Consider the following 26,043-nt stretch of genomic DNA (forward strand, 5'->3'; position numbering starts at 1 on the left):
CAGACAAAATTCTTCACTAGTTATTCCCATGCTACAAGTACTTTTTTGTGCATTTTTAGTTGGCTACTCATCAGTGACACATATGCATGACATTAGCCACCCTATCTTTCTTCTAATACACATTATGCACAAGTTCAGAACTGAACCTTGATTTCATATGTTTCATTCACAAAGACAATGATAAAATGGCAATATATATCTGCAGAAGGTTCATTATTACTAAAATAATAATGTCATCTTTTTACTGCTGGCAAGCCACCTCACACTACCAGAACAGCATTGACACACCTCCAAAAGACTAAAAGAGCAAGTGTAGCTACAGCATATTTGAATTGTAACTGGTGCATTATGGCAAAATTCTGTAACACTACATTTCAGCCACTTTATGTGAAAATAAACTATGACAGACACAAGCAACCACCAGGAAATGGTGGATATTTATTCACTCATTTTTCTGTAACATTCTTAATACATAACCTGACTTTCTCTTCCTTGTGGCAATATCCATGGAAGTGATGTGTTAATTAATAAGTGATAATTGATTCAGTACATTAGATTAAATAGATTTGGAATAGAGTGATTCTTATTTTTTTTAAAAAAATGGTTCCTTTTGCCACTGAATAGTTTCATTTCTTAGCCTAATTATTATAACATTTTAAAAATATATATTTTTAACTAACTGAAAGTTTTGCTAATGTCACATTATTAGGCTTATCCACATCAAAGAACACTGAAAAATTATTTTAAAATCAACACTAGGATGAAAAAAAAGCAATATAATGTATTCCCTAAAAAGTGAGAAAAGCTCATGTGTTAGTGTAATGATTTTCCTAACACACATGCAAGTTAAACTCTTTAAAAAATTATTTACAAACATTGGAAATTAGCACATTTACATACTTTTATATTCAGAGTACACAGAACACTTATGTTCAACCACATATCACAGATACCTTCTTTATTAACTTACGCACATGCTGTTCATGATCATTCTGCAATGAAGAAAGGACTGTATCCATTTAATGGATCAAGAGTTTTTGTCTCACAGAATATTTTGATAGGAGTGGGTGCACCCCCCCCCCTTCCCCACACACACACACACACACACACACACACACACACACACACACACACACACACACACACACACACACTTTTCTGTTGTTAGAGTTGGTCACCGTAGACCAGTGTCAGTAGTTTTCAACACCAACAGGGCAAACACCATGGTTTTCTCTTTTGATGCCATTTGACAACCAGTTCGCAGATCCAACTCAGAGCACATAACAACATTGCAATTGACAATACATGAATGCACAGCTGATAACTGCCACTGCCATCTCTTAGGATACCTGTGAAATTAAAGGAATAATAAGTATACTGGATACATTGTTCAAATTTTTGGAGTTTATAAGTACAAATAAATATTTGATGCAAATAGTAAAGTTCTTTTTGGCTTTTGGTTATGGTTTTCTGGTTTAGTACGGTAACTACAGTTTTTGTTGATTAGAAATACTGTGTTCAAACAGGTGAGAAAATGTGATTAGCCATCAGTGCAACTAAAGAGGAAGAAAGGCAAATGAGTTCAAAAATATTCCCTTGTAAAATGTCTTCTGCACTGGACATGTTTACAGAAAAAGTCAATATTGTAGTTTCAAATATGTGTGGAATGCAATAAGACCATTAAAACAAAAACTGTGGATTCTTAAGTACAAACTTTTGAGAGAAACAATAAATGCTGCTCTCAAGTGCTGATATGTGTAGGCATATTCTTCATATCACTGGGAAATGGTGTGACTAACGGAATACATTAAGCATTCTTCATCCACAGATGTTGCATGCAAAAAGTGAGTATTTGCATGCCTATTTTCTGCCTCAAATTATTTAAAATCATTTTTCATAATTGCTACAGAAGTGACTGATATAGAGATGCAACCAAGAAAAGTTGCAGTACTTAGACCCCAACAACAAAATATTTTTAGTAAACGTTTGTGAGATTAATTCATGTCTACAAACATTTCTGTTTTTCTGTAAGTTACTATACCCTAATGTAACTTGTGATTACTCATGTTCATATTCTCTGTGCATTTTACATTTCTGCTGAAAATCCACACACATTTGTCAATTATTTCAGAAATGCAATACAAATATTCTAGACCCATGTTATCTATAAATGAATTCTACTTTTGGAATATCCTGCTAACTTAAGCATAAATACATCTATATTATTCCTTCCAGGATGAAGTGAAATTTTTAATATTAAATTACCAGACATAAATTATGTGGATTATAATTATATCAATTATCTGCATAACATTGTTTCAAAACATTCATTTACATGTATGAGGCACATTCAGAAATGTAGTCTACCAATGTTGTTTCCTTTAAAGTAGATGTATTTAGCTAGGAAATTGTGCAGATGCAACAGATCTATGATGTGACAATCAAATGCTGGTCAGACAGATCCCATCTAGTGCCGGTATTGTGAAAGCAGTGTCCAAAATGGTGTCTGTTATTTATTCTTCTGCTCCCTGTGAGCTTTGGTCAGTCCTTTTCATCTTTTGGATACAGTTTGACTACAAGATGCATTCCCCCAGCATATTACTCCATGTGAGTGTATGGCATCATTGGCTGGGAGCCCCCATTCGGGGAAATTTGGCCGCCAAGTGCAAGTCATATTTCATTTGACACCACACTGGGCGACTTCCACATCAGTGATGAGGATGAAATGATGATGAAGACAACACAACACCCAGTCCATGAGTTGAGAAAATCTCCAACCTGGTCGGGAATCATACACAGGCCCGGCTGCATGGGAGGCAAGCACATTACCACCCAGCTAAGCAGGCAGAAACTCACTGGAAATATGCATAGTATGCTCTTCCTGCTGTGTTTTCGAAATTTTGTCACATGCTTATAAAAATGCAGTTTTGTAAAACACAAAAACTTTTTCAAGTCAAATACAGGGTGGTGTACGAAATGTGTTACCATTTTGTTTTTGAACATGAACTTTATTGGGGCCAATTTTGTCCATTATTGAAGCGACCAGGAAACCTGGGTGAAATGATCTGCATGTCGAAATGCTCATGTAAAAACTCCAACACATCTTTGCAGTATGTAGCCTTGCTCCATCTTGCATGAACCACTGCATGTTGAAGGTCAAGGCAGTAGCTAGAAGCTGTGGAATGAAGCTATTGCAAAGCATGCTCAAATAACGCTCGCTGTTCACAGTTTCTTCAAAGAAAAAGGGTCCAATAAGTCTGTGACTGGAAATTGCTGCCCACGCTGTAATCCTCGGAGCATAGTGTTGTTGTTCGTGAAGCACTTGTGGGTTCTCAGTGGCCCAAAAGTGCACATTTTGTTTGTTAATCACACCATCTAAATGAAAATGGCCCTCGTTTGAAAACCAAATGTTGTTGAAAGTTTTTTCCCTATCCTCCGCCCACTAAGCAAACAGTAGTCCGTACTGCTTGTGTTCTTGAGTGACCTTCTGTGCACAGATCATCTTGTATGGGTACATATGAAGGTCACTTTTAAGAATGTGTTGAACGGAGCGTCTGGATATTCCCAGCTGCACTGCTGCCTTTCTTCATGATTTCCTGGGACTTCTCTGTACAGCAACTCGTACCACTTCAATATTCTCCAGCGAACAAACAGGCTTAGGCTGAGGTTGCTTTGCTTCCAACACTGTTCCTTCGTGTACAAATTTGTCATACAACCTGTGGATGGTCTTCTTGCAAGGGACCCATTGTGTGTTAAACTGTTGTCAAAAATGCCTCTGAGTCACAACAAGGCTTTTCGTTTCATGAAAAAGTAACACAATTGCAGATCATTGTTGTGTCATCAGTCTTCCATTGTCAGCCATTGCTGCTTACTAGTCTCCTAGTGGCAGTATCGTGAATTACACGTCATTTCATAACTCATTTGTTTTTCCAAGCTCTACTGGTACTGCTGTAGAGATCCCAGTGGGATACCTAATGTGCATCATAAATTGTGAAAGAAACAATTGGTAACACATTTTGTGTGCCATTGCTATTATGATAGTGTTTAAACTTTTTACCATCACAAGTATAATTTACAGACTATTTGAGAATCAAAAGTGCATTTTGTTTATTTCCTTTCACTGTTAATAAGTATTGGATATTAAATATGTAAATTATTTTGATAACATCATTCCAATACATTCTTGAACAACGCAATTTATTATAAATACCAGGACTTGGCACCAAAGTGAGTGCAGTCATATTTCATATTTATCTGAGTGACATATAGTGTTCTTCCCTCTCTTTGTTATGCAACAGTTTCAGTATTGAAATGCTTTGGAAGTACTTTGGAATTTTGGAGGTAAGAAATGTTGTTGAGACTATGTTTTCATCTACATATCCCAATATATTCTGAAAACAATCAATTGCTAGCTTTCGCATTTGATATTAAAACAGCCTGAGGTTCTCAAGAATCACCTTGAAGACAATGACTTCCACAAAAAGATTAAAAAAGATGAGTATTTTATTTTCTGCTTTGAAATGGTACTCTTCAGTACTTCCATAAATGTAAAATATCGTTGTTGCTGGACTGAGGAACTGCGTGAGTATCAATGATTTAACTTACTTTATTTAAACAGCTGGTAACAGTCCCATTTCAACTGAATGTGAACTTTTGTGGGAGATCATATCTGACTGCAGTCTTTTATGATAACTATGTTGTTCATAAAATGTTTTCAATGGTTATATCTTCTTGAAGAACAATTTTTTGTTGCCATTTGGTAAGACATGATGTAATCCATTCATTTGGAACACCTCTCATTCCCTACATTGCCAATGTATTTAGTAAAATAGCATGATGTATACTGTCAAACAGTTTGGATAGATCCAAAAATATTACAGTTGTTGTTGTTGTTGTGGTCTTCAGTCCTGAGACTGGTTTGATGCAGCTCTCCATGCTACTCTATCCTGTGCAAGCTTCTTCATCTCCCAGTACCTACTGCAACCTACATCCTTCTGAATCTGCTTAGTGTATTGATCTCTTGGTCTCCCTCTACGATTTTTACCCCCCACCCTGCTATGCTAAATTTGTGATCCCTTGATGCCTCAAAATATGTCCTACCAACTGATCCCTTCTTCTAGTCAAGTTGTGCCACAAACTTCTCTTCTCCCCAATCCTATTCAATACCTCCTCATTAGTTACGTGATCTACCCACCTTATCTTCAGCATTCTTCTGTAGCACCACATTTCGAAAGCTTCTATTCTCTTCTTGTCCAAACTGGTTATTGTCCATGTTTCACTTCCATACATGGCTACACTCCATACAAATACTTTCAGAAATGACTTCCTGACACTTAAATCTATACTCGATGTTAACAAATTTCTCTTCTTCAGAAACGATTTCCTTGCCATTGCCAGTCTACATTTTATATCCTCTCTACTTCGACCATCATCAGTTATTTTACTCCCTAAATAGCAAAACTCCTTTACTACTTTAAGTGTCTCATTTCCTAATCTAATCCCCTCAGCATCACCCGATTTAATTTGACTACATTCCATTATCCTCGTTTTGCTTTTGTTGATGTTCATCTTATATCCTCCTTTCAAGACACTGTCCATTCCGTTCAACTCCTCTTCCAAGTCCTTTGCTGTCTCTGACAGAATTACAATGTCATCGGCGAACATCAAAGCTTTTACTTCTTCTCCATGAATTTTAATACCTACTCTGAATTTTTCGTTTGTTTCCTTTACCGCTTGCTCAATATACAGATTGAATAACATCGGGGAGAGGCTACAACCCTGTCTCACTCCTTTCCCAACCACTGCTTCCCTTTCATGCCCCTTGACTCTTACAACTGCCATCTGGTTTCTGTACAAATTGTAAATAGCCTTTCGCTCCCTGTGTTTTACCCCTGCCACCTTCAGAATTTGAAAGAGAGTATTTCAGTTAACGTTGTCAAAAGCTTTCTCTAAGTCTACAAATGCTAGAAATGTAGGTTTGCCTTTTCTGAATCTTTCTTCTAAGATAAGTCGTAAGGTTAGTATTGCCTCACATGTTCCAATATTTCTATGGAATCCAAACTGATCTTCCCCGAGGTCCGCTTCTACCAGTTTTTCCATTCGGCTGTAAAGAATTCGCGTTAGTATTTTGCAGCTGTGACTTATTAAACTGATAGTTCGGTAATTTTCACATCTGTCAACACCTGCTTTCTTTGGGATTGGAATTATTACATTCTTCTTGAAGTCTGTGGGTATTTCACCTGTCTCATACATCTTTCTCACAAGATGGTAGAGTTTTGTCATGACTGGCTCTCCCAAGGCCATCAGTAGTTCTAATGGAATGTTGTCTACTCCTGGGGCCTTGTTTCGACTCAGGTCTTTCAGTGCTCTGCCAAACTCTTCACGCATTATCTTATCTCCCATTTCATCTTCATCTACATCCTCTTCCATTTCCATAATATTGTCCTCAAGTACATCGCCCTTGTATAAACTCCTTCCACCTTTCTGCTTTCCCTTCTTTGCTTAGAACTGGGTTGCCATCTGAGCTCTTGATATTCATACAAGTGGTTCTCTTCTCTCCAAAGGTCTCTTTAATTTTCCTGTAGGCAGTATCTATCTTACCCCTAGTGAGACAAGCCTGTACATCCTTACATTTGTCCTCTAGCCATCCCTGCTTAGTCATTTTGCACTTCCTGTCGATCTCATTTTTGAGACGTTTGTATTCCTTTTTGCCTGCTTCATTTACTGCATTTTTATATTTTCTCCTTTCATCAATTAAATTCAATATTTCTTCTGTTACCCAAGGATTTCTATTAGCCCTCGTCTTTTTACCTACTTGATCCTCTGCTGCCTTCACTACTTCATCCCTCAGAGCTACCCATTCTTCTTCTACTGTATTTCTTTCCCCCATTCCTGTCAATTGTTCCCCTATGCTCTCCCTGAAACTCTGTACAACCTCTGGTTCGTTCAGTTTATCCAGGTCCCATCTCCTTAAATTCCCGCCTTTTTGCAGTTTCTTCAGTTTCAATCTGCAGTTCATAACCAATAGATTGTGGTCAGAATCCACATCTGCCCCTGGAAATGTCTTACAATTTAAAACCTGGTTCCTAAATCTCTGTCTTACCATTATGTAATCTATCTGATACCTTTTAGTATCTCCAGGATTCTTCCAGGTATACAACCTTTTTTCATGATTCTTGAACCAAGTGTTAGCTATGATTAAGTTATGCTCTGTGCAAAATTCTACAAGGCAGCTTCCTCTTTCATTTCTTCCCCCCAATCCATATTCACCTACTATGTTTCCTTCTCTCCCTTTTCCTACTGACGAATTCCAGTCACCCATGACTATTAAATTTTCGTCTCCCTTCACTACCTGAATAATTTCTTTTATCTCGTCATACATTTCATCAATTTCTTCATCATCTGCAGAGCTAGTTGGCATATAAACTTGTACTACTCTAGTAGGCATGGGCTTTGTGTCTATCTTGGCCACAATAATGCGTTCACTATGCTGTTTGTAGTAGCTAACCCGCACTCCAGTTTTTTTATTCATTATTAACCCTACTCCTGCATTACAGTATGGTAGCCATTTCATTTTTGTATATAGCTTTTAGGAATGCATGCAAGAATTCATAGACTTAGACACAGTTTTTTTTCTGCATCATCAGTCTTCTGTTTGGACTGGTTTGATGTGGCGCACCGTGAATTCTTCTTCTGTGCCAACATCTTCATCTCAGAGCAGCACTTACAACCTATGTCCTCAATTATTTGCTGGATGTATTCCAATCTTTGTCTTCCTCTAAAATTTTTGCCCTCTACAGTTTCCTCTAGAATCATGAAAGTTATTCCCTGATATCTTAACAGATGTCCTGTTACACTGTCTCTTCTCCTTGTCAGTGTTTTCCACTATTCCTTTCCTCTCCAATTCTGTAGAGAACCTCTTCATCCATTGCCTTATCAGCCCACCTAATTTTCAACGATTGTCTGTAGACAACATCTTAAATGCTTCGATTGTTTTTTGTTCCAGTTTTCTCACAGTCCATCTTCCACTACCATACAATGCTGTGCTCCAAACGTACATTCACAGAAATTACTTCCTCAAATTAAGGTCTGTTTTTGATATTAATAGACTTCACTTGGCCAGGAATGCCTTTTCTGCCAGTGCTAGTCTGCTTTTGATGTCCTCCTTCCTCCATTTATCATTTGTTATTTCGCGGCCTAGGTAACATAATTCCTTAGCTTCATCGACTTCTTGACCATCAATCCTGATGTTAAGTTCCTCTATGTAGTCATTTCTGCTACTTCTTATTACTTTAGTATTTCTTTGATTTACTCTCAGTTCACATTCCATACTCATTAGACAGTTCATTTCATTCAGCAGATCATGTAATTCTTCTTCAGTTTCTCTCAGGATAGCAAAGTCATGAGCAAATTGTATCATTGATATCTTTTCACCTCGAATTTTAATTCCTCTCCTTAACCTTTCTTTTATTTCCAGCATTGCTTCTTTGATGTACAGATTGAACAGTAGGGGTGAAAGACTACATTCCTGTCTAATATCCTTTTTAATCCAAGCACTTTGTTCTTGGTTGTCCACTCTTATTATTTTCCCTCTTGGTTCTTGTACATATTGCACATTATCCATCTCTCTCTATATATTACCCCTATTTTTCATAGAATTTTGGACATCTTGTAGCGTTTTACATTGTCAAATGCTTTTTCCAGGATAACATATCCTAAGAACATGTCTTGATCCTTTACCTTTTCTAAAGCCTAATTGATCATCATCTAACACATCCTCAATTTTTTTCCATTCTGCTCCGTAGTATTCTTTCCAGCAACTTGGATGCATGAGCCGGCTCTTGCAGCCTTTGGAATTGTGTGGATGATACTTTTCTGAAAGTCAGATGCTATGTCACCCACCAATGTGAATTTTGTTGCCACTTCCCCCAATGATTTTAGAAATTCTGATAGGATGTTATCTATTCCTTCAGCCTTATTTGATCTTAAGTCTTGTGAAGCTCTCTTAAATTTTAATTCTAATACTGGATCCTATATCTCTTCTAAATCAACCCTTTTTCTATCACATCAGACAAATCTTTCCCTGCAGAGGCCCTGAATGCACTCTTTGCACATATCCATTCTCTCCTCTGCATTTAACAGTAGATTTCCCATTGCACTCTTAATGTTACCACCCTTGCTTTTAATTTCACTGAACATTATTTTGGCTTTCCTACAGGCTGCGTCAGTCATTCCAACAATCAATTCTTTTTTGATTCCTTTAAATTTTTTATGCAACCATTTCATTTTAGCTTCCCTGGACTTCCTATTTATTTCATTCCTCAGTGACTTATATTTCTGTGTTTCTGACTTTCCATGAACATTTTTGTACTTCCTTTTATCATCAATCAACTCAAGTATTTCTCCTGTTACCCACGGTTTCTTCACAGCTACTTTCTTTCTACCCATGTTTATCTTTCCAACTTCTGTGATTGCCCTTCTTAGAGATGTCCATTCCTCATCAACTGTACTGTCTACTGAACTGTACTGTCTACTGAGCTATTCCTTATTGCTGTATCTATGGCCTTAGAGAATTTCAAGCATATCTCAGCATTCCTTAGTACTTCTGTACCTCACTTCAGTGCCTATTGATTCTTCCTGACTAATCTCTTAAACTTCAGCCTACAGATATACAACAAGCAAACTAATACTTCTTACTTCTCAAGAGGCAAGAGTGTGGGTGATGTGAAAAGCGGGGTGTGGGGGTTGGCTGTCGCCACCCTCTACCTTTTAGGGAAAGTGAAAAATATAATGTAGTCAGGTGTTTTTCTTTCAAGAAAAGGACTTAAAAGTCAGTATTATGTAGGTTTTTAACAGGGTTGGAACTAGAACTTCTTTATGCTTACTTACAAATCGCCACTTGTCTTCCAAAATGTTACAAACAGTCCACACTCTCAGGTCTAATGATCCCCCAACCCCCACCCCTACTTCATAAATTTACAGAATGACACCTTTCATTTCATTACATGAGGTATAATAATTTATTGTTGTAATAACAATTTATTATTATACATCACATAATAAAGTGAAATGTGTCATTCTGTAAATTTATGAAGTTTACAGCTATGGACGGAATTATCTTTCATGACTTACACTGTAGTTATGTGTCACACAATAAAACATGATATCAGTTGGTAAAGCCAAATACAAGTAGTATGTGAGAGGTAGAAGTTGGAAACCTGTTACTCAAATATCTGGTGAGAGAGAATGAGAACGCTGACATATTAATGGGTTACAAATGGAAGCATAGAAGAAAGCTCTATAGAAGTGCTTTGAGAATGGTAGACACTTGGTGTCTAGTGGGAGACAATGAGAACACTGTAATATTTATGGGTTACACATGGAAGCATACATGAAAGCACTATAGAAGTGCTATGAATGAATGGTAGACACTTGAGCCCCACAGTAAATGATATTCCTGATCATGTAATTAGTTAGTTGATGATTGTAAGCAGCTGAGAATCACCCTGACTACTGTTGAGCAACTGGAAGATGCCACATATGGTTGTGTTGGGAAGGCTACCAAGGATCATGTACCAGATATACCAAGGTACCTCAGGTTCTATCCTCTCCTATGGAAATCTACCACTATTTGTCCACTTGAGTGTGAGAGGCATGTCAATGGCAGGTCTAGACATTACGTACAGGTGAGGCAGGGTGAAGGAAAACTCAGTAAGTTACACCATCTCCCTATCTAACAAGTTCGACATCCTACCTTTCACTGAAACTGAAAGTGAAACTGTTAGAAAATCTACTGTGTCCCGTGTTAAGGGGAGGCAAATGTAAAAGGTTGGGTTTGTTAATCATTCAAACATATGGTGAGCAATGGTACCTCTTAGGGAAATGGCTACAATTGATGGGAAGTAACACCAAGTGCACTCATTGAATATGCCTGAGTCCAACCGACTGAGAGTTGTGCATGGTGGAGGGAAAAATACCTGTTGTCTGGGTTCCAACATCATCAATACAGTGACCGAGCAAGATGGCGCAGTGGTTAGCACACTGTACTTGCATTGAGGAGGACGATGGTTCAATCCCGCGTCCGGCCATCCTGATTTAGGTTTTCATGATTTCCCTAAATCACTTCAGGCAAATGCCGGGATGGTTCCTTAGAAAAGGCACGGCTGATTTCCTTCTCCATCCTTCCCTAATCCAAGCTTGTGCCCCGTCTCTAATGACCTCGTTGTCGATGGGACGTTAAACAGTAATCTCCTCCTCCTCCTCCTCCATCATTACAGTGCTAGCCGATAAGTCTGAGAAGAAAAGCCTTGCTCATGGAATTTCAACAAAGCTCTCAATCTGCAGTATTATCCTCAGAATTGATCATGTGCCCCTGGTTCTGAATCGAGCAAATGGCTTGGATCAGATATTTCAAAGTTTGTGGATAAGCTAGTCTGCAAGATTATTTGGGTGTGACTCAGCATCAAGGATGGATGTTAACTTGCAACTGGATATTTGTACTGACCAACAGAAACACCCCAAGATAATCAATAACTTTTGAGAAAACCTCAGTTCGCTAGCAAGTAAATTCCCCAGTCAACCCACCATCGTTGGAAATTTTAATCATCCAACAGTCATATGGGATGGTTACTGATTTGTGAGTGGTGGGCAAACAAGACATCCTGTGAAATATTTCTAAATGCCTTCTCTGAAAATGATCTATAACAGGTAGTTTGGAATTCCATTCATGATGGAGGTATATTTGATCTAAAGGCAACAAACAGAGCTGATCTGTTTTAGGTTGTTCACTTTGAAACTTTAATCAGTGGCCATGGGCAGTTGTAGCAACAATGGTTGCCAAGGCATAGAGGGCAGCTGAAACAGGTAGAAATATTTGAATGCTCAGCAAACTAGATAAAGAGTCAGTCATATCATATCTCAGTGATGAAACCGAAACATTTTGATCTGGGCATGACATTACACAAGAAATGTAGCTTAAATGTAAAGTAGTTGACCATTCACTTAATAGACATGTACCTACTAGAAAATCTGATGATGGGATGGATCCTTTATAGTATACAACAAACTTCTAAAGAAACAGTCAGTACAGAATAAAGGTGTGAAATGAAGCAGAGTGATACCAAATGAATTGTGTTTGGTTCTCAAAAGGGTATTTCCCAAATTTATTTCATCTACCACTGCAAAAATGAATGAAATATATATTAATGTCAGTGGCATTAAGGAATGGTTGGAATCGCTAAGCAAAGATCTAGGGTCTACTTCAATTCCTAAGAGATTCTATGTAGAACTTGCAGCTGAGGTATGTTAAGACTTACAAAGATAATAGCAAACAAAACAGTCCATGTGCATTAATGAAATTTCTTCGTTGTTTGCTGTTTTAATAATGGGTGAGGACTATCATTCCTTTTCAGTCTTGTGGATTACAATACATATAAATCCAGAAATAAATGTTATGTTCATGGCAAAAGGCTTTGTTGGATACTTTACTAAAAGACACACTTGCAAAATACTATATTTTGAGAGTCATAGATATCTGTGTTAAAAGCCATGTCCTTATCTGCAAAATGTCTAAGGAAATGTATGATACACTTAATGAGGTATATCAGAAGAACACAGACCAGCAAAAGACTCCATTACTTGGAGGGATTTACAACTTTGAACATGACAGGAGTCTGAACATGATGTATAATATTGTTTAAGTTCAAACTCTAATATTGAGAATGAACTGCCTGAGGAAGGATATTGATGAAACAGTACTGATGACAAGGATAAAAATAAAATTGTCTGACTGATATAAACATTTTGGAAGTGCTTGAGACTTAAGTTCTAAGAAGGAGGAAACATTAAAAAACCTGAAATCAGTGCTTCAGTCAGAAGAAGATAAAATGAAGAAAAGTAAAGAACAAATACTTGTTGCATTCAAAGCTGCAGCCACAAGATCAGAATAAGAAAAATCATAAACCAGTGAAATGCTTTGGGTTGTAACAAAGCAGGGTTTTACACTCCTTCAGTAAATTTGTTAAGCAAGGAACTTTTCTTTTTTTTCTTTTTCACTATTCAGATTACGACTACAGATTCTGTGGCCTTCAGCCTCATAGTGCAGAATTCAGAAGTAGTTTAAATAAGATTCCCCTAGTGAAATCAATTATTTCAGTACATTCTAATGGCTATTCTAAAAGTAATGAGCTAATTAGTTTTATTGGAAATGCATCCTATTAAAAGTTATGAACAATGACGTATATTGGACAATACATATTAAGTAAAATTCTAGTGAGCTAATAGATTGAATTCAGCTATAAGAATGCATCCAAAAGAAAGCCTAAATTTTACTGCCAGCAAAGTGTTTAAATTAACCTGAAGTCTATTAGTTAAATAGATATTAAGACTTGAAATCTGTAGCCTGTATGACTTTCAGTGCCTATTGTGACCAAACTACTAAATAATTCTGAGATCTGTTTTGATACCTTTATTTTTCTACATAAAATGACTCCAGTCCAAACTTTGTAAGTTCATTAATTAAGAATTAAGTAAATTTGAAAAAGTAAAAATTATGTTTCAAGAGGGCTGCCATGGTTGTAAGTCGGGAATTCCCACTGCGGATGCATAAGTTCGTTCCGCGTATTTAAATTGATACAGCTCACTCATGTTATTTAAGTAATAAAACCCAATAGTTATCTTCAAAACCAATTACAAAGGATCATTTTAACCCTAGGAAATTATAAACTATAATATATTAACAGAAACAGTCAAATATTCAAGCACTCGTCTATATAAGGTCCGAGCTGGTGCAGTTCTCAGTTAGTTCTCGGTCAGATTCTCATGGAGCAGAAGTGCGGCAAGTCAGTTAATTTTTCCGGTCGGTACCAAAAAAGTGTAATTGTGAACATTGTTAAAGACCGGAAGTTTTTGACCTACCTAATGTGACAATTAAGTGTAAGAGGCCTGGTCACATGAATATTGTGTGTGTGAGTGATAACAAATAAATCACACTGTGGTTGTCATAAATGTTCAACAACGAATATGGTCTTGAGTTTTGATTTTGGAAAACTTAATCTATGATCCTGGCTTCTTAATTTCAGTGTGATTTAGGTGAGACAGACACAGCTACTGAGAAGACAATATTGAATAAGCAAAGCAGGGTAGGTCAGGAACACTGCGCACTATCTACTGGGTGAGGAAATGTTTCAATACATTCGGTTGTGACATGAACTTTAAGTGGCACTAATGAACAAGGATACAGCCCGGCATATTACAGGGTGTAGAGCTTCAGGTCACTACGTGAGTGAGTGAGTGGGTGTGAAAAGAAACTTAGTGATAATAGAACAAAACACAGTGCTCTACACATATTAAGTGTCATCTGGGAGAGTACTGGGCAATAAAGGAACTACCTCCATGTAAGTACCACAAAACAGATATCATCCAGCAGAAAACTGTCATTACAAAGATGAATATGATAAGATGAAGATAGCACCAAAAATAGTTTTCCTTTCAGAATTACTTGTGACAGAAAAGCAGGAATAGAAGACTGGTAAAACAGATACCAAGATTGCTGTAGACAATGGAAGTAATGAGCACATGACACGTGAAAGAAAAATGATGTCAAATGCAAAGAGTTGTGAAGATACTAAAATTAATATTACAAAAAAGGGGGAGTGGTAATATTGACACGAAAAATATTATGAGTGTAAGAGATGGAGGTACTATATTGAAGGGCAACAAATCAGAGAATGGACTATACATAATTGAAATCAGAAGTGACAGGGGAAAAGAGAGAGAGAGAGAGAGAGATTAGCAGCACAAAAAACTACATCTGAATTTCAGTTTCCTAAAGAAAATACCAGTACTGTGTGGCAAAAATTGTGTTAGAAGAGGACATGGCTTGTTGTGAAGTATGTATCATGGCAAATCAAATAACAAAACTATTCAACCCTGTGTGGTACAGAGCAACGAGACCTCTTGAGATTATACACACTGATGTAAGCTATGTGGTAAGGTAAGCCCACCAACTTATCTCAATAAAGAAAATTGTTTAACAAGTCTTGACACAAAAGATGAAACAGAAGACCACATCAATGAATATGTAGGTGAAAGTGAAGCTAATTTCAGTCTCAAGGCAGAAAAAATATGATCTGACAGAGGGACAGAGTACAAAAGTACTGACTTCAAGGAATGCTGTAAAAATAAAGGTATAGCGATTGACTACACTATTTCTCCTTAACTGAATGGTAAGGCAGAAAGAACAAATCTTACTATTTGTTAAGTTCAGAACTTGGAAACAAAATCTGGGGTTATGCAGTTTTGACTGCAGCTTATCTCAAGAGCAGAAGTCCTGCTACAGCTGTTGATGTGACTCCAGTTCAAGTGTGGTGTGGCAGAAGGTCAAATTTGTCAAGACTGGGCATGTTTGTATCTGTAGTGTCTATGAAATGACTTGGGTATTTAAAAAGACTGAGTGTAAGGATCAAAAGAGGTGTTCTTGTAGGATATACAGACAATGGCTATGCCATATAAAATCCTAAGACTGGAACATTTTCTGAAGCAAGTGGTGCTGAGTTTACTCATCAATAAGGACGCAAAATTAATGAACCAAAGAAGAAGGGATACATCTAACTGTAAAAAACAAGATTTTTAAGAAATAAAAGAAAATCCAAGAGAAGGAGAGAAGAACAAGAAGAAGAAAGAAGAGAAGAGCCGGAAGAAAAACTCCAAAAGAAGATCAAAAAATATATCAGAAGCAAAGATTTCAAACACATTTGCTAAAGAGATATGATGATAATGTCAGCCTCACATACAAGGAATGTGCTGAAAGCAAAGACAAGAGAAATTGGATAAAGGCTATAAATGAAGGAAAGAATCATTTAAGAAAAATGAAACATGGTCTCTGGTGGATAAAGAAATTGTTTATGGAAATGAAAGAATTACAGGAAAATGGGTTTAAATATATAGGCTAGTGGAAAGTGCAAATCTAGGCTAGTTCAAGGGGACATATACAAGATCAAGCAAAACTGGATTTTATTGATGTTTTTAGTTCTGCTTCGCAAACCAATTCTGAGAGATTCCTATTTGCACTTGCTGCACAAGAAGATTTGATAATTATGACATATGATGTCATAACAGTCTTTCTTAATGGTGATCTAAAAGAAAAAGTTTTCATGGGAGTTCCAGAGAGATACAAGAAACCTGGCAAAATTTGGCTGGTCAAAAAGGCACCACATGTTATGAAACAAGCTTCTTTGCAATGGAATAAGAAACTGGAAAAGTTTCTAAAAGTGAAAAACTCCTCCAATTGAAATTTGACTGATGTGTTTACAAATCAGACATTGAGGAGAAAATGTATTTTACAGTATATGTTGACAATGACATTCTAGTTGGAAACAAATATGTCAAATGAAAAATCTCCTGCTAAAACTGAAGAAAAACTTTGAGATTACAGTTGATGAAAAATCAACAATATATCTTGGATCTGAAATTAATAGAATGAAAGAAGGTATGTTTATTCATCAAGAAAAATATACTAAAGAAATGGTGAAAAGGTAAAAAATTGAAAAATTAAAGTTTTAACAAGTCCAATTTCAACACATGGAGAAACTGAAGAAATCAAGGTAGCAAAGTCAAATTGTCCATAGTGTGGAGTGATAAACAGTTTGTTGCAATTAGCATTTTACTTGCGTAAATGAAATGTCAGCAACATGTATAGATAATATTTTAACCATATCTAAAAACAAAGATGATGTGACTTACCAAACGAAAGCACTGGCAGGTTGATAGACACACAAACAAACACAAACATACATGCAAAATTCAAGCTTTCACAACCAACAGTTGCTTCATCAGGAAAGAGGGAAGGAGAGGGAAAGACAAAAGGATATGGGTTTTTGAGTCATTCCAATCCCGGGAGCAGAAAGACTTACCTTAGGGGGAAAAAAGGACAGGTATACACTTTCACACACACACATATCCATCCGCACATACACAGACAGAAGCAGACATTTGGAAAGGCAAAGAGTTTGGGCAGAGATGTCAGTCGAGGCGGAAGTACAGAGGCAAAGATGTTGTTGGAAGACAGGTGAGGTATGAGCCGCGGCAACTTGAAATTAGCGGAGGTTGAGGCCTGGCGGATAATGAGAAGAGAGTATATACTGAAGGGCAAGTTCCCATCTCCGGAGTTCTGACAGGTTGGTGTTAGTGGGAAGTATCCAGATAACCCAGACGGTGTACACTGTGCCAAGAGGTGCTGGCCGTGCACCAAGGCATGTTTAGCCACAGGATGATCCTCATTACCAACAAACACTGTCTGCCTGTGTCCATTCATGTGAATGGACAGTTTTTTGCTGGTCATTCCCACATAGAAAGCTTCACAGTGTAGGCAGGTCAGTTGGTAAATCACGTGGGTGCTTTCACACGTGGCTCTGCCTTTGATCGTGTACACCTTCCGGGTTACAGGACTGGAGTAGGTGGTGGTGGGAGATTGCATGGGATAGGTTTTACACCAGGGGCAGTTACAAGGGTAGGTGCCAGAGGATAGGGAAGGTGGTTTGGGGATTTCATAGGGATGAACTAAGAGGTTACGAAGGTTAGGTGGATGGCGGAAAGACACTCTTGGTGGAGTGGGGAGGATTTCATGAAGGATGGATCTCATTTCAGGGCAGGATTTGAGGAAGTCGTATCCCTGCTGGAGAGCCACATTCAGAGTCTGATCCAGTCCCGGAAAGTATCCTGTCACAAGTGGGGCACTTTGGGGTTCTTCTGTGGGAGGTTCTGGGTTTGAGGGGATGAGAAAGTGGCTCTGGTTATTTGCTTCTGTACCAGGTCGGGAGGGTAGTTGTGAGATGCGAAAGCTGTTTTCAGGTTGTTGGTGTAATGGTTTAGGGATTCCGGACTGGAGCAGATTCATTTGCCACGAAGACCTAGGCTGTAGGGAAGGGACCGTTTGATGTGGAATGGGTGGCAGCTGTCATAATGGAGGTACTGTTGTTTGTTGGTGGGTTTGATGTGGATGGACATGTGAAGCTGGCCATTGGACAGATGGAGGTCAACATCAAGGAAAGTGGCATGGGATTTGGATTAGGACCAGGTGAATCTGATGGAACCAAAGGAGTTGAGGTTGGAGAGGAAATTCTGGAGTTCTTCTTCACTGTGAGTCCAGAGCATGAAGAGGTCATCAATAAATCTGTACCAAACTTTGGGTTGGCAGGCCTGGCCTGGTTACCCAGTCCTGGGTAACGTTGACCTCCATCTGTCCTATGGCCAGCTTCACACGTCCGTCCACATCAAACCCACCAACAAGCAACAGTACCTCCATTATGACAGCTGCCACCCATTCCACATCAAACGGTCCCTTCCCTACAGCCTAGGTCTTCGTGGCAAACGAATCTGCTCCAGTCCAGAATCCCTGAACCATTACACCAACAACCTGAAAACAGTTTTCGCATCCCGCAACTACCCTCCCGACCTGGTACAGAAGCAAATAACCGGAGCCACTTCGTCATCCCCTCAAACCCAGAACCTCCCACAGAAGAACCCCAAAGTGCCCCACTGGTGACAGGATACTTTCTGGGACTGAATCAGACTCTGAATGTGGCTCTCCAGCAGGGATACGACTTCCTCAAATCCTGGCCTGAAATGAGATCCATCCTTCATGAAATCCTCCCGACTCCACCAAGAGCGTCTTTCCGCCATCCACCTAACCTTCGTAACCTCTTAGTTCATCCGTATTAAATCCCCAAACCACCTTCCCTACCCTCTGGCACCTACCCTTGTAACTGTCCCCGGTGTAAAACCTGTCCCATGCACTCTCCCACCACCACCTACTCCAGTCCTGTAACCCGGAAGGTGTACACGCTCAAAGGCAGAGCCACGTGTGAAAGCACCCACGTGATTTACCAACTGACCTGCCTACACTGTGAAGCTTTCTATGTGGGAATGACCAGCAAAAAACTGTCCATTCACATGAATGGACACAGGCAGACAGTGTTTGTTGGTAATGAGGATCACCCTGTGGCTAAACATGCCTTGGTGCATGGCCAGCACATCTTGGCACAGTGTTACACCATCCGGCTTATCTGGATACTTCCCACTAACACCATCCTGTCAGAACTCCGGAGATGGGAACTTGCCCTTCAGTATATCCTCTCTTCTCATTATCCGCCAGGTCTCAACCTCCGCTAATTTCAAGTTGCCGCTGCTCATACCTCACCTGTCTTTCAACAACATCTTTGCCTCTTTACTTCCGCCTCGACTGACATCTCTGCCCAAACTCTTTGCCTTTCCAAATGTCTGCTTGTGTCTGTGTATGTGCGGATGGATATGTGTGTGTGTGCGAGTGTATACCTGTCCTTTTTTCCCCCTAAGGTAAGTCTTTCTGCTCCCGGGATTGGAATGACTCAAAAACCCACATCCTTTTGTCTTTCCCTCTCCTTCCCTCTTTCTTGATGAAGCAACCGTTGGTTGCGAAAGCTTGAATTTTGTGTGTTTGTTTGTGTGTCTATCAACCTGCCAGTGCTTTCATTTGGTAAGTTACATCATCTTTGTTTTTAGGTATATTTTTCCCACGTGGAATGTTTCCCTCTATTATATTCAAAATATTTTAAGCAGTTATACTTATAATGATCATTGTGCTCTGTTCATGGAGTAACCAAAAACAGCAGAACCTTGCATCAAAAAGACCTACACCAAACGCCAGTTCAGCACAGGAAATATGAACTTAGTTCCATCATAGGTTAAACAAGGTGGAGTGGGCTATATATCATAGTATTTAATTTTGTTACTTTCTTTGAAAACTTTCTACATGTTGTATGAAACTTTCCCCTTACTGTACACCATAAAAAGTATGAAATAAAGTGAAGTGGATTTCTGAAGGAACAAAAGCATCTAGTGCAAGAAAAAGAAAGCTACACAGGAAACTAAAACATAATAAAAGTCCTGATTTTGTTACCCAAGTAAAAAATTACAAAAATATGTTTAAAAAAGTTGTAAAGACAGCAAAAGAACTGACAAATAATAGAATTATTTTGGACACTGAAAACAACTCAAAGGCATAGGCAAGTAAGTGATCAAAGTGGGAACAGGTGCCCCAGCTAGAGGACATGATATTTCTGAAATCAAGATAGAGGCCAAAACCATTGTAAGTCCTGCTCAGATTTCAGACTCATTTAGGCTAATGAATTCTTTATAAACGCAAACAAATCAAACATCAATGTACAATATTACCCAGATAAGGTAAATTTCTTTAACACCAAGCAATTTGAAGGTGAACTTTTCATTATATTCAGAAAAACTGCTGAAAAGATATAGAGAAGTAAAACATCAGCAGGATGGGATGGGGTACCAATATAAGTGTTAAAAACAATCTCTAAAATAATAGCACAGCCATTATCTACAATAGTTAACCAGTCCCTTCAAGAAGGTTATTTTCCAGAGACATTTAAGTAGGCATTAGGCATTAGTTAAGCCACTACTCAGAAAAGGCACAACAGAGCATGTGGGAAACTATCACTCAATCTCTCTTCTTCCATCACTATCAAAAATATTTGAATACATAGTCACAATACAAATTCAAAATTTCTTAAAAAACATTTACAGTAATCTCAAAAAATCAGTATGGTTTTCAAAAAGACAAAACCACAGTGTCTGCAATAAACCATTTTGTAGATAAAATTAGCTCCTTTCTAGAAAACTCACTGCATGCTACAGGAATTTTTGTGACCTATCAAAGGCCTTTGACAGTCTGCATACTCCTTGCTACTCCATAAACTGGAAAAATATGGAATTTGGGGCACTGTATTAGAATGGTTTAAGTCCTGCCTAAACAAGAGTGGTTATATCATCACAGTGTGAAACTTATACTTTGAAATGGAAAATCATTTCACAGGGAGTGCCCCAAGGTTCCGTCTTTGAACCCATTATGTTTCTGTTTTATATAAATGGCCAACCACTTAATTTTGAGTGTCACTCAGTTTTAGTTGCAGATGACATATCTGAAATCATTGAAAGGACAAGTACTGACCAAATTTCTGAAACTTTAGAAAACACAGATATCTGGTTAAATTTAAATGGGTTAAAATCAAACATGGAAAAGACACAGTTAATGTAGTTTAAATCAAAACAAGCAAAATTTACAGGAAGCTAGCTGTGTGAAATTCCTAATGCAACTGGATAAAAAGCTATCATGGGACTCACAAATATAGTACCTTTCAAATAAATTAAATAGCCTGGCATTTTCAGTGAGGATACTGTACAATGCTGCCAGTATGGACATAATAAAAACAGTATTGAATTAGTAATAAGGTACGGAATTGTATTTTGGGTTCACTCAAACCATATGTATTTAATATTAGAACTTCATGAAACCATCATTAGAAATATGCACAACCTAGGCTGAGGAAAATCATGTTGTCCACTCCCAAAAAATCAAAGTATATCAAATGTTCCCTCAATAAACATCTATGAGCTAATTATCTTTGTACATAGTAACCCTGATATATTTGTAGCCAATCATTTTCAACATGATTACAGCATTTATGCTGAAACTCTACAGTATAAGGGTATAAAAATTTATAAGAAAGAGAATTGCTTAGTATATATTAAGAAACACTGAAAAATACCTTAAATGAAAAAATAGCACAGAAATATTACTATTCAGTAGAAGAATTCATGAAAGACAACCTGAAAATTTGTGCAGGAGAGAGCAAGTACTTAGGACTGTTAATTTATAAAAGTTGGTCATGTATTAACAAAAAAATTAGTTGCATATTAATTACACATATAGTGCAATATATTGTATTACAAGAAAAATAGTAAACCAATTTTAGTGTTTTGACAAGTCTCCTGTAGATTGCGTTAGTGAGTTGAAATTTTATGTTATTAGACAATAAACTTTTATTCTATCCTTGCAAAACTAGACTAGATTTGGCACATGCAATGAACTATGATAACAGATCATCAAGTGATCCAAATACTCAACATCCAAATTCTGAAGAGAACTTTAAGATATCTGAATTCAACAAGGAGTGCAATATTCTGCTCATGAAGAAAATGAGAAATAGAAATAATGGAATACAGTGATGCAGATTTTGCAGGTGACAAGAAAGATAAAAAAGCATAACAGCTTTTGTATTTCTGTACAACAATGGTCTGATCACTTGGTCATGCAACAATCAGTGCATTGTTGCACTATTTACTACCAAAGCAGAATACATATCTACAGATCAGTGTTACCAAGAAATGAAAGTTTTGAAGAATTTCATGGAAGAATTGCTGAATAAAGACATGAAAATTACACTTTGTGTGGACAACCAGAGTGCAATAGCAATGATCAGATCTGGTCAAATGTCAAGAAGTAAGCACATTAATGTGAAATATCATTTAATCAGTGATGAACTAAATCATGGATGATTCAACATACAATACTGTCAAACTCAAGAATAACTTGCTGACATTCTAACTAAACCTCTCCAAAGTATTGCTTTTGAAAGACAAAGATAAGTCGATGTTTGATTGAAATTAAAATCTTTTGTTTGTTTTTATTAATTCAGAGACTATGGTGAAATCTGTATTGTGAAATACCATATTGTTTTGTTTAAGAGAGTGTGTTGAGATTCACAAAGATCATAGTAAACAAAATAGTCTGTGTGCATTAACGTAAGATCTTTGGTGGTTGGTGTTTATAATAATAGATGAAGATTCTCGTTCTTTTCGGTATTGTGATTTTGCGTACTCTCTTAAAATACAAGTAAAAGACAATCCACAGAATTTTCCAAGTTATCGTGTCAAGATATCCCCTCAGTTAACTGTAGGCCTAAGCTGCCAGTGCTGTATATCACTCGAACAAAATAGCGTGCCCAGTAGTCAGAACAAAGCAGGTGTCAAACCTGTCTGCAAGAAGGGTAGGTAATAGAAGTGATCCACAAAACTACCATCCAATATCCTTGACATTTGTTGTAGAATTCTAGAACATATTCTGACCTTAGGCATAATGAGGTATCTCTGTATAAACACCTCCATGTTAACTAGCACTGATTCTGAAAACATTGGTCATGCAAAATACAATTTGTGCTTTGCTCACATGACATCCTGAAAGCCATGGGTTGAGGCAGCCAGGTGGACAGAGTATTTCTAGACTTCCAAAAGGTATTTGTCTCAGTATCAGCCGTATGCTTATTATTGCAAGTAGGATCATAAGGGGTATCAAGCAAATTTTGTCATTTGATTAAGGAGTAGTTGGTAGGGAGCAAGAAGCAAGTTATCATAGATGGAGAGTCATCAATAGATGTAGAAGTAACTTAGGCTGTGCCCTAGGGAAGTGTGTTGGGATCCTCGCTGTTCATGTTGTGTATTAATGACCTGGCTTGTGGACAATTTTAACAGTAACTTCAACCATTATGCAGAGGATGCAGTTAACTATAATGAAGTAGTTGCATATCTATAATGAAGTAGCTGAATAAATATTCAGTCAGAGCTTGATAATGCTTTGGTCATAAGTAAGGGAAAATGCTACAGATGAATTTCCTTAATATTAGAAGTAGAGCTAAAAGCACCATAAAAACTGAGTTAGGAAACTATGCTATTGTGCAAGCTCCATCCACAAAATTTCTAGCCATATAAGAGGATGACGGGGTGGCTACTTAGGCTTGGAAAAAAAATCCCTGAGAATTCCAGGTGTAAGGAGGAATATGGTGTCAAGAAGCTCCTGATAAATTAATTGGTGTGGGGAGGGGCGGGAGCTGAGGGGAGTTTGGAGGAGGCACCAAGCCACAAGCCACAATAATGACTTTCCTTTCCTCTCAGTTGAGCTACATACCACATAAGCAGTAGTTTAACTGTAGTTTTTAATCGTCAGTCATGTATAAGAAATGGTATAAATAAGACTAATACACTTTGAAATATTGAGTATTATAAAATTTGTGATTTATAAAATTCAGTTTCAATGCCAGGTTAAAAGTGCTGAATTCCGTGAGATTTTATGAAATTCCCTTAGATATCCCTAATTTTTCCAGGTAAAGTGCAATGCCATGAGAATTCCAGGTTTTCCAGAAAAATTACTGCCCTGAATGAGCTCTTGAGATGGGAGAAGCATCTAGAATTTTCGAATAAAAAAATAAGTAAATGATGTTATGTGCTAAGAAGGCTTTGGGACTGCTGAAGCACTGAAGCATTTCTGAGTGCCTACTACGCTTAAGTGAACAGATTGCTTAGCTATGACATGATCTTGGGAAATACAGGTATAGAGAAAATGAGAGTGATGCAGGGAAATACAAGGTGTGGCACGTAAAACCAGCAGTCATACACAACGATAATGTTCCAGTGCATGCGTGTGATCAATAAGAATGTAAAACGAGAAACGCAGTCCAAACGGTCGTGCACGAACTAACCATTTCCTCTGATGTACCGACACTACACGAAACTTTATTTTTGTAAAAGGCAGCTGCAACCGTAGCCAGTGAACTTGAAACCAGTCGAGAAAAAGGTCTCGTTGTGTAAAGCTGGGTTAGTGTGAGTGTGTGATAATGTCATATTCGTTACCTGAGAGTGCTGCCATTGTTGAAGCATTCGTTCACAGTGGATCTTTTGTGAAAACAAAGAATTGGTTTCAGGAGAAATTTCCAGGATGTTCTGTGCCAGCAAAAAGCATTATACAGAAACTGACTGAAAAATGATAGTGTACAGGACTGGTTCAAAATACTCACTGGAACAGACCACCACCTGGCTGCACACTTGAATTAAAGAGGCAGGTGTAGGAGATCATGACAAGAAGTCCTTGGAAGTCAACCAGGAGACTGAATCAACAGGTTTATGTGAGTGACAGAAGTTGCAGACGTGTTGTAAGGGGACTTAAGTTAAAACCGTACTCAGTAAATGTTGTGCACAAACCGAAGGAGCCTGACCTGCAGAAGAGACTGAATTTCTGTTCGTGGCCGCTGAGAAATGTTGCCAGTGGTGTGTTGGAGCCACTAAGGCTCATCATGAGTGATGAGGTGTGGTTTCACCTATCTGGGTACTATCTGAATTCCCAAAACAACTGGTATTGGTCGACAGAAAATCTTCATGTGATCCTCCAGGTACCCTTGCATGACGAGAAGATTGGTGTTTGTTGTGCCATTTCCACCAAACGCGTTATGGGGCCCATATTCTTTGAGACGACAGTGAACAGTGATGTGTATATGGGAATCCTGGAGGAATTTTATTCAAACTTGACAGAAGATGTGCATCTGTTATGTTAATGGGTCGGTTTTATGAGCCGCACCTTGTATTTAAATAATTTAAAATAATGTCACTTTTTGGCATATACATTTAAGAATGTTTGTGCTTCCTGAAAACTCATTAGAAATTTTCAACATTAAACAACCAGATTCATAACTACAGAACAAGAAACAGAAATGACACCCACAGAGACCCCCCACAAAAAAAACTTAAAAGTGTGCATTATCAATCAAAAATACTTTATAGTGCATAGTCTGATATGATAAATAAAAATCGAAGAATTTCATAAATTCAAAGTAGAGCTAAAACACTTTTTAATAACTAACAGCTTTGTCTTGAAGAATATCTGAATATGAAACAACAAAATTATTTACAGATACTGATGTAAGATGATTGTAGTTACGTATAAGATTGTAAACAACTTAGACATAAGAAATTTTATTGTAAGTAGCCCTGGCTATGAAGTGACTACATCCATAAAATTTAAATTATTAATAGATGAATAAGTAAACTCAATTGAATTGACCTGATAAAACTTGTTGCCTATGCCTACAACGTCAGTGAGTTGCAGTTGGAAACACTCTACATGGATAAGTACCTGGCTTTATCAATTTGTGGGGATATGATATGGAAAAATCACATAGGCCCAGTTGTAGATAAACCACACAGCACACGTTGCTTCATTGGTAGAACACTGCAGAAATACAATCGTCTGCAAAGGAGATTGATTACAAAACACTCCTGTTACCCATCGTAGAATATCAGACTACTCTTAAAATATTTCTCAATTATATGGGACATGCATTAACTAGAACTAACAGGGGATACTGAACGTGTACATAGAAG

General features: G+C 37.7%; 1 protein-coding gene across 1 annotated transcript in view; it reads right to left on the minus strand.

Annotated features, from left to right (window-relative positions):
* Positions 1–1,090: 1,090 nt before the first annotated feature.
* Positions 1,091–26,043, minus strand: part of LOC124605705 — a 310,921-nt gene continuing 285,968 nt past the window's right edge. Inside the window, exon 11 of the mRNA XM_047137569.1 lies at positions 1,091–1,349. Within this exon, the coding sequence (XP_046993525.1) occupies positions 1,201–1,349 (149 nt within the window). The 3' untranslated portion in view covers positions 1,091–1,200. The remainder of the gene's footprint in view (positions 1,350–26,043) is intronic.

The sequence above is a fragment of the Schistocerca americana genome, chromosome 3, assembly GCF_021461395.2.
Source record: "Schistocerca americana isolate TAMUIC-IGC-003095 chromosome 3, iqSchAmer2.1, whole genome shotgun sequence".
Taxonomy (NCBI): domain Eukaryota; kingdom Metazoa; phylum Arthropoda; class Insecta; order Orthoptera; family Acrididae; genus Schistocerca; species Schistocerca americana.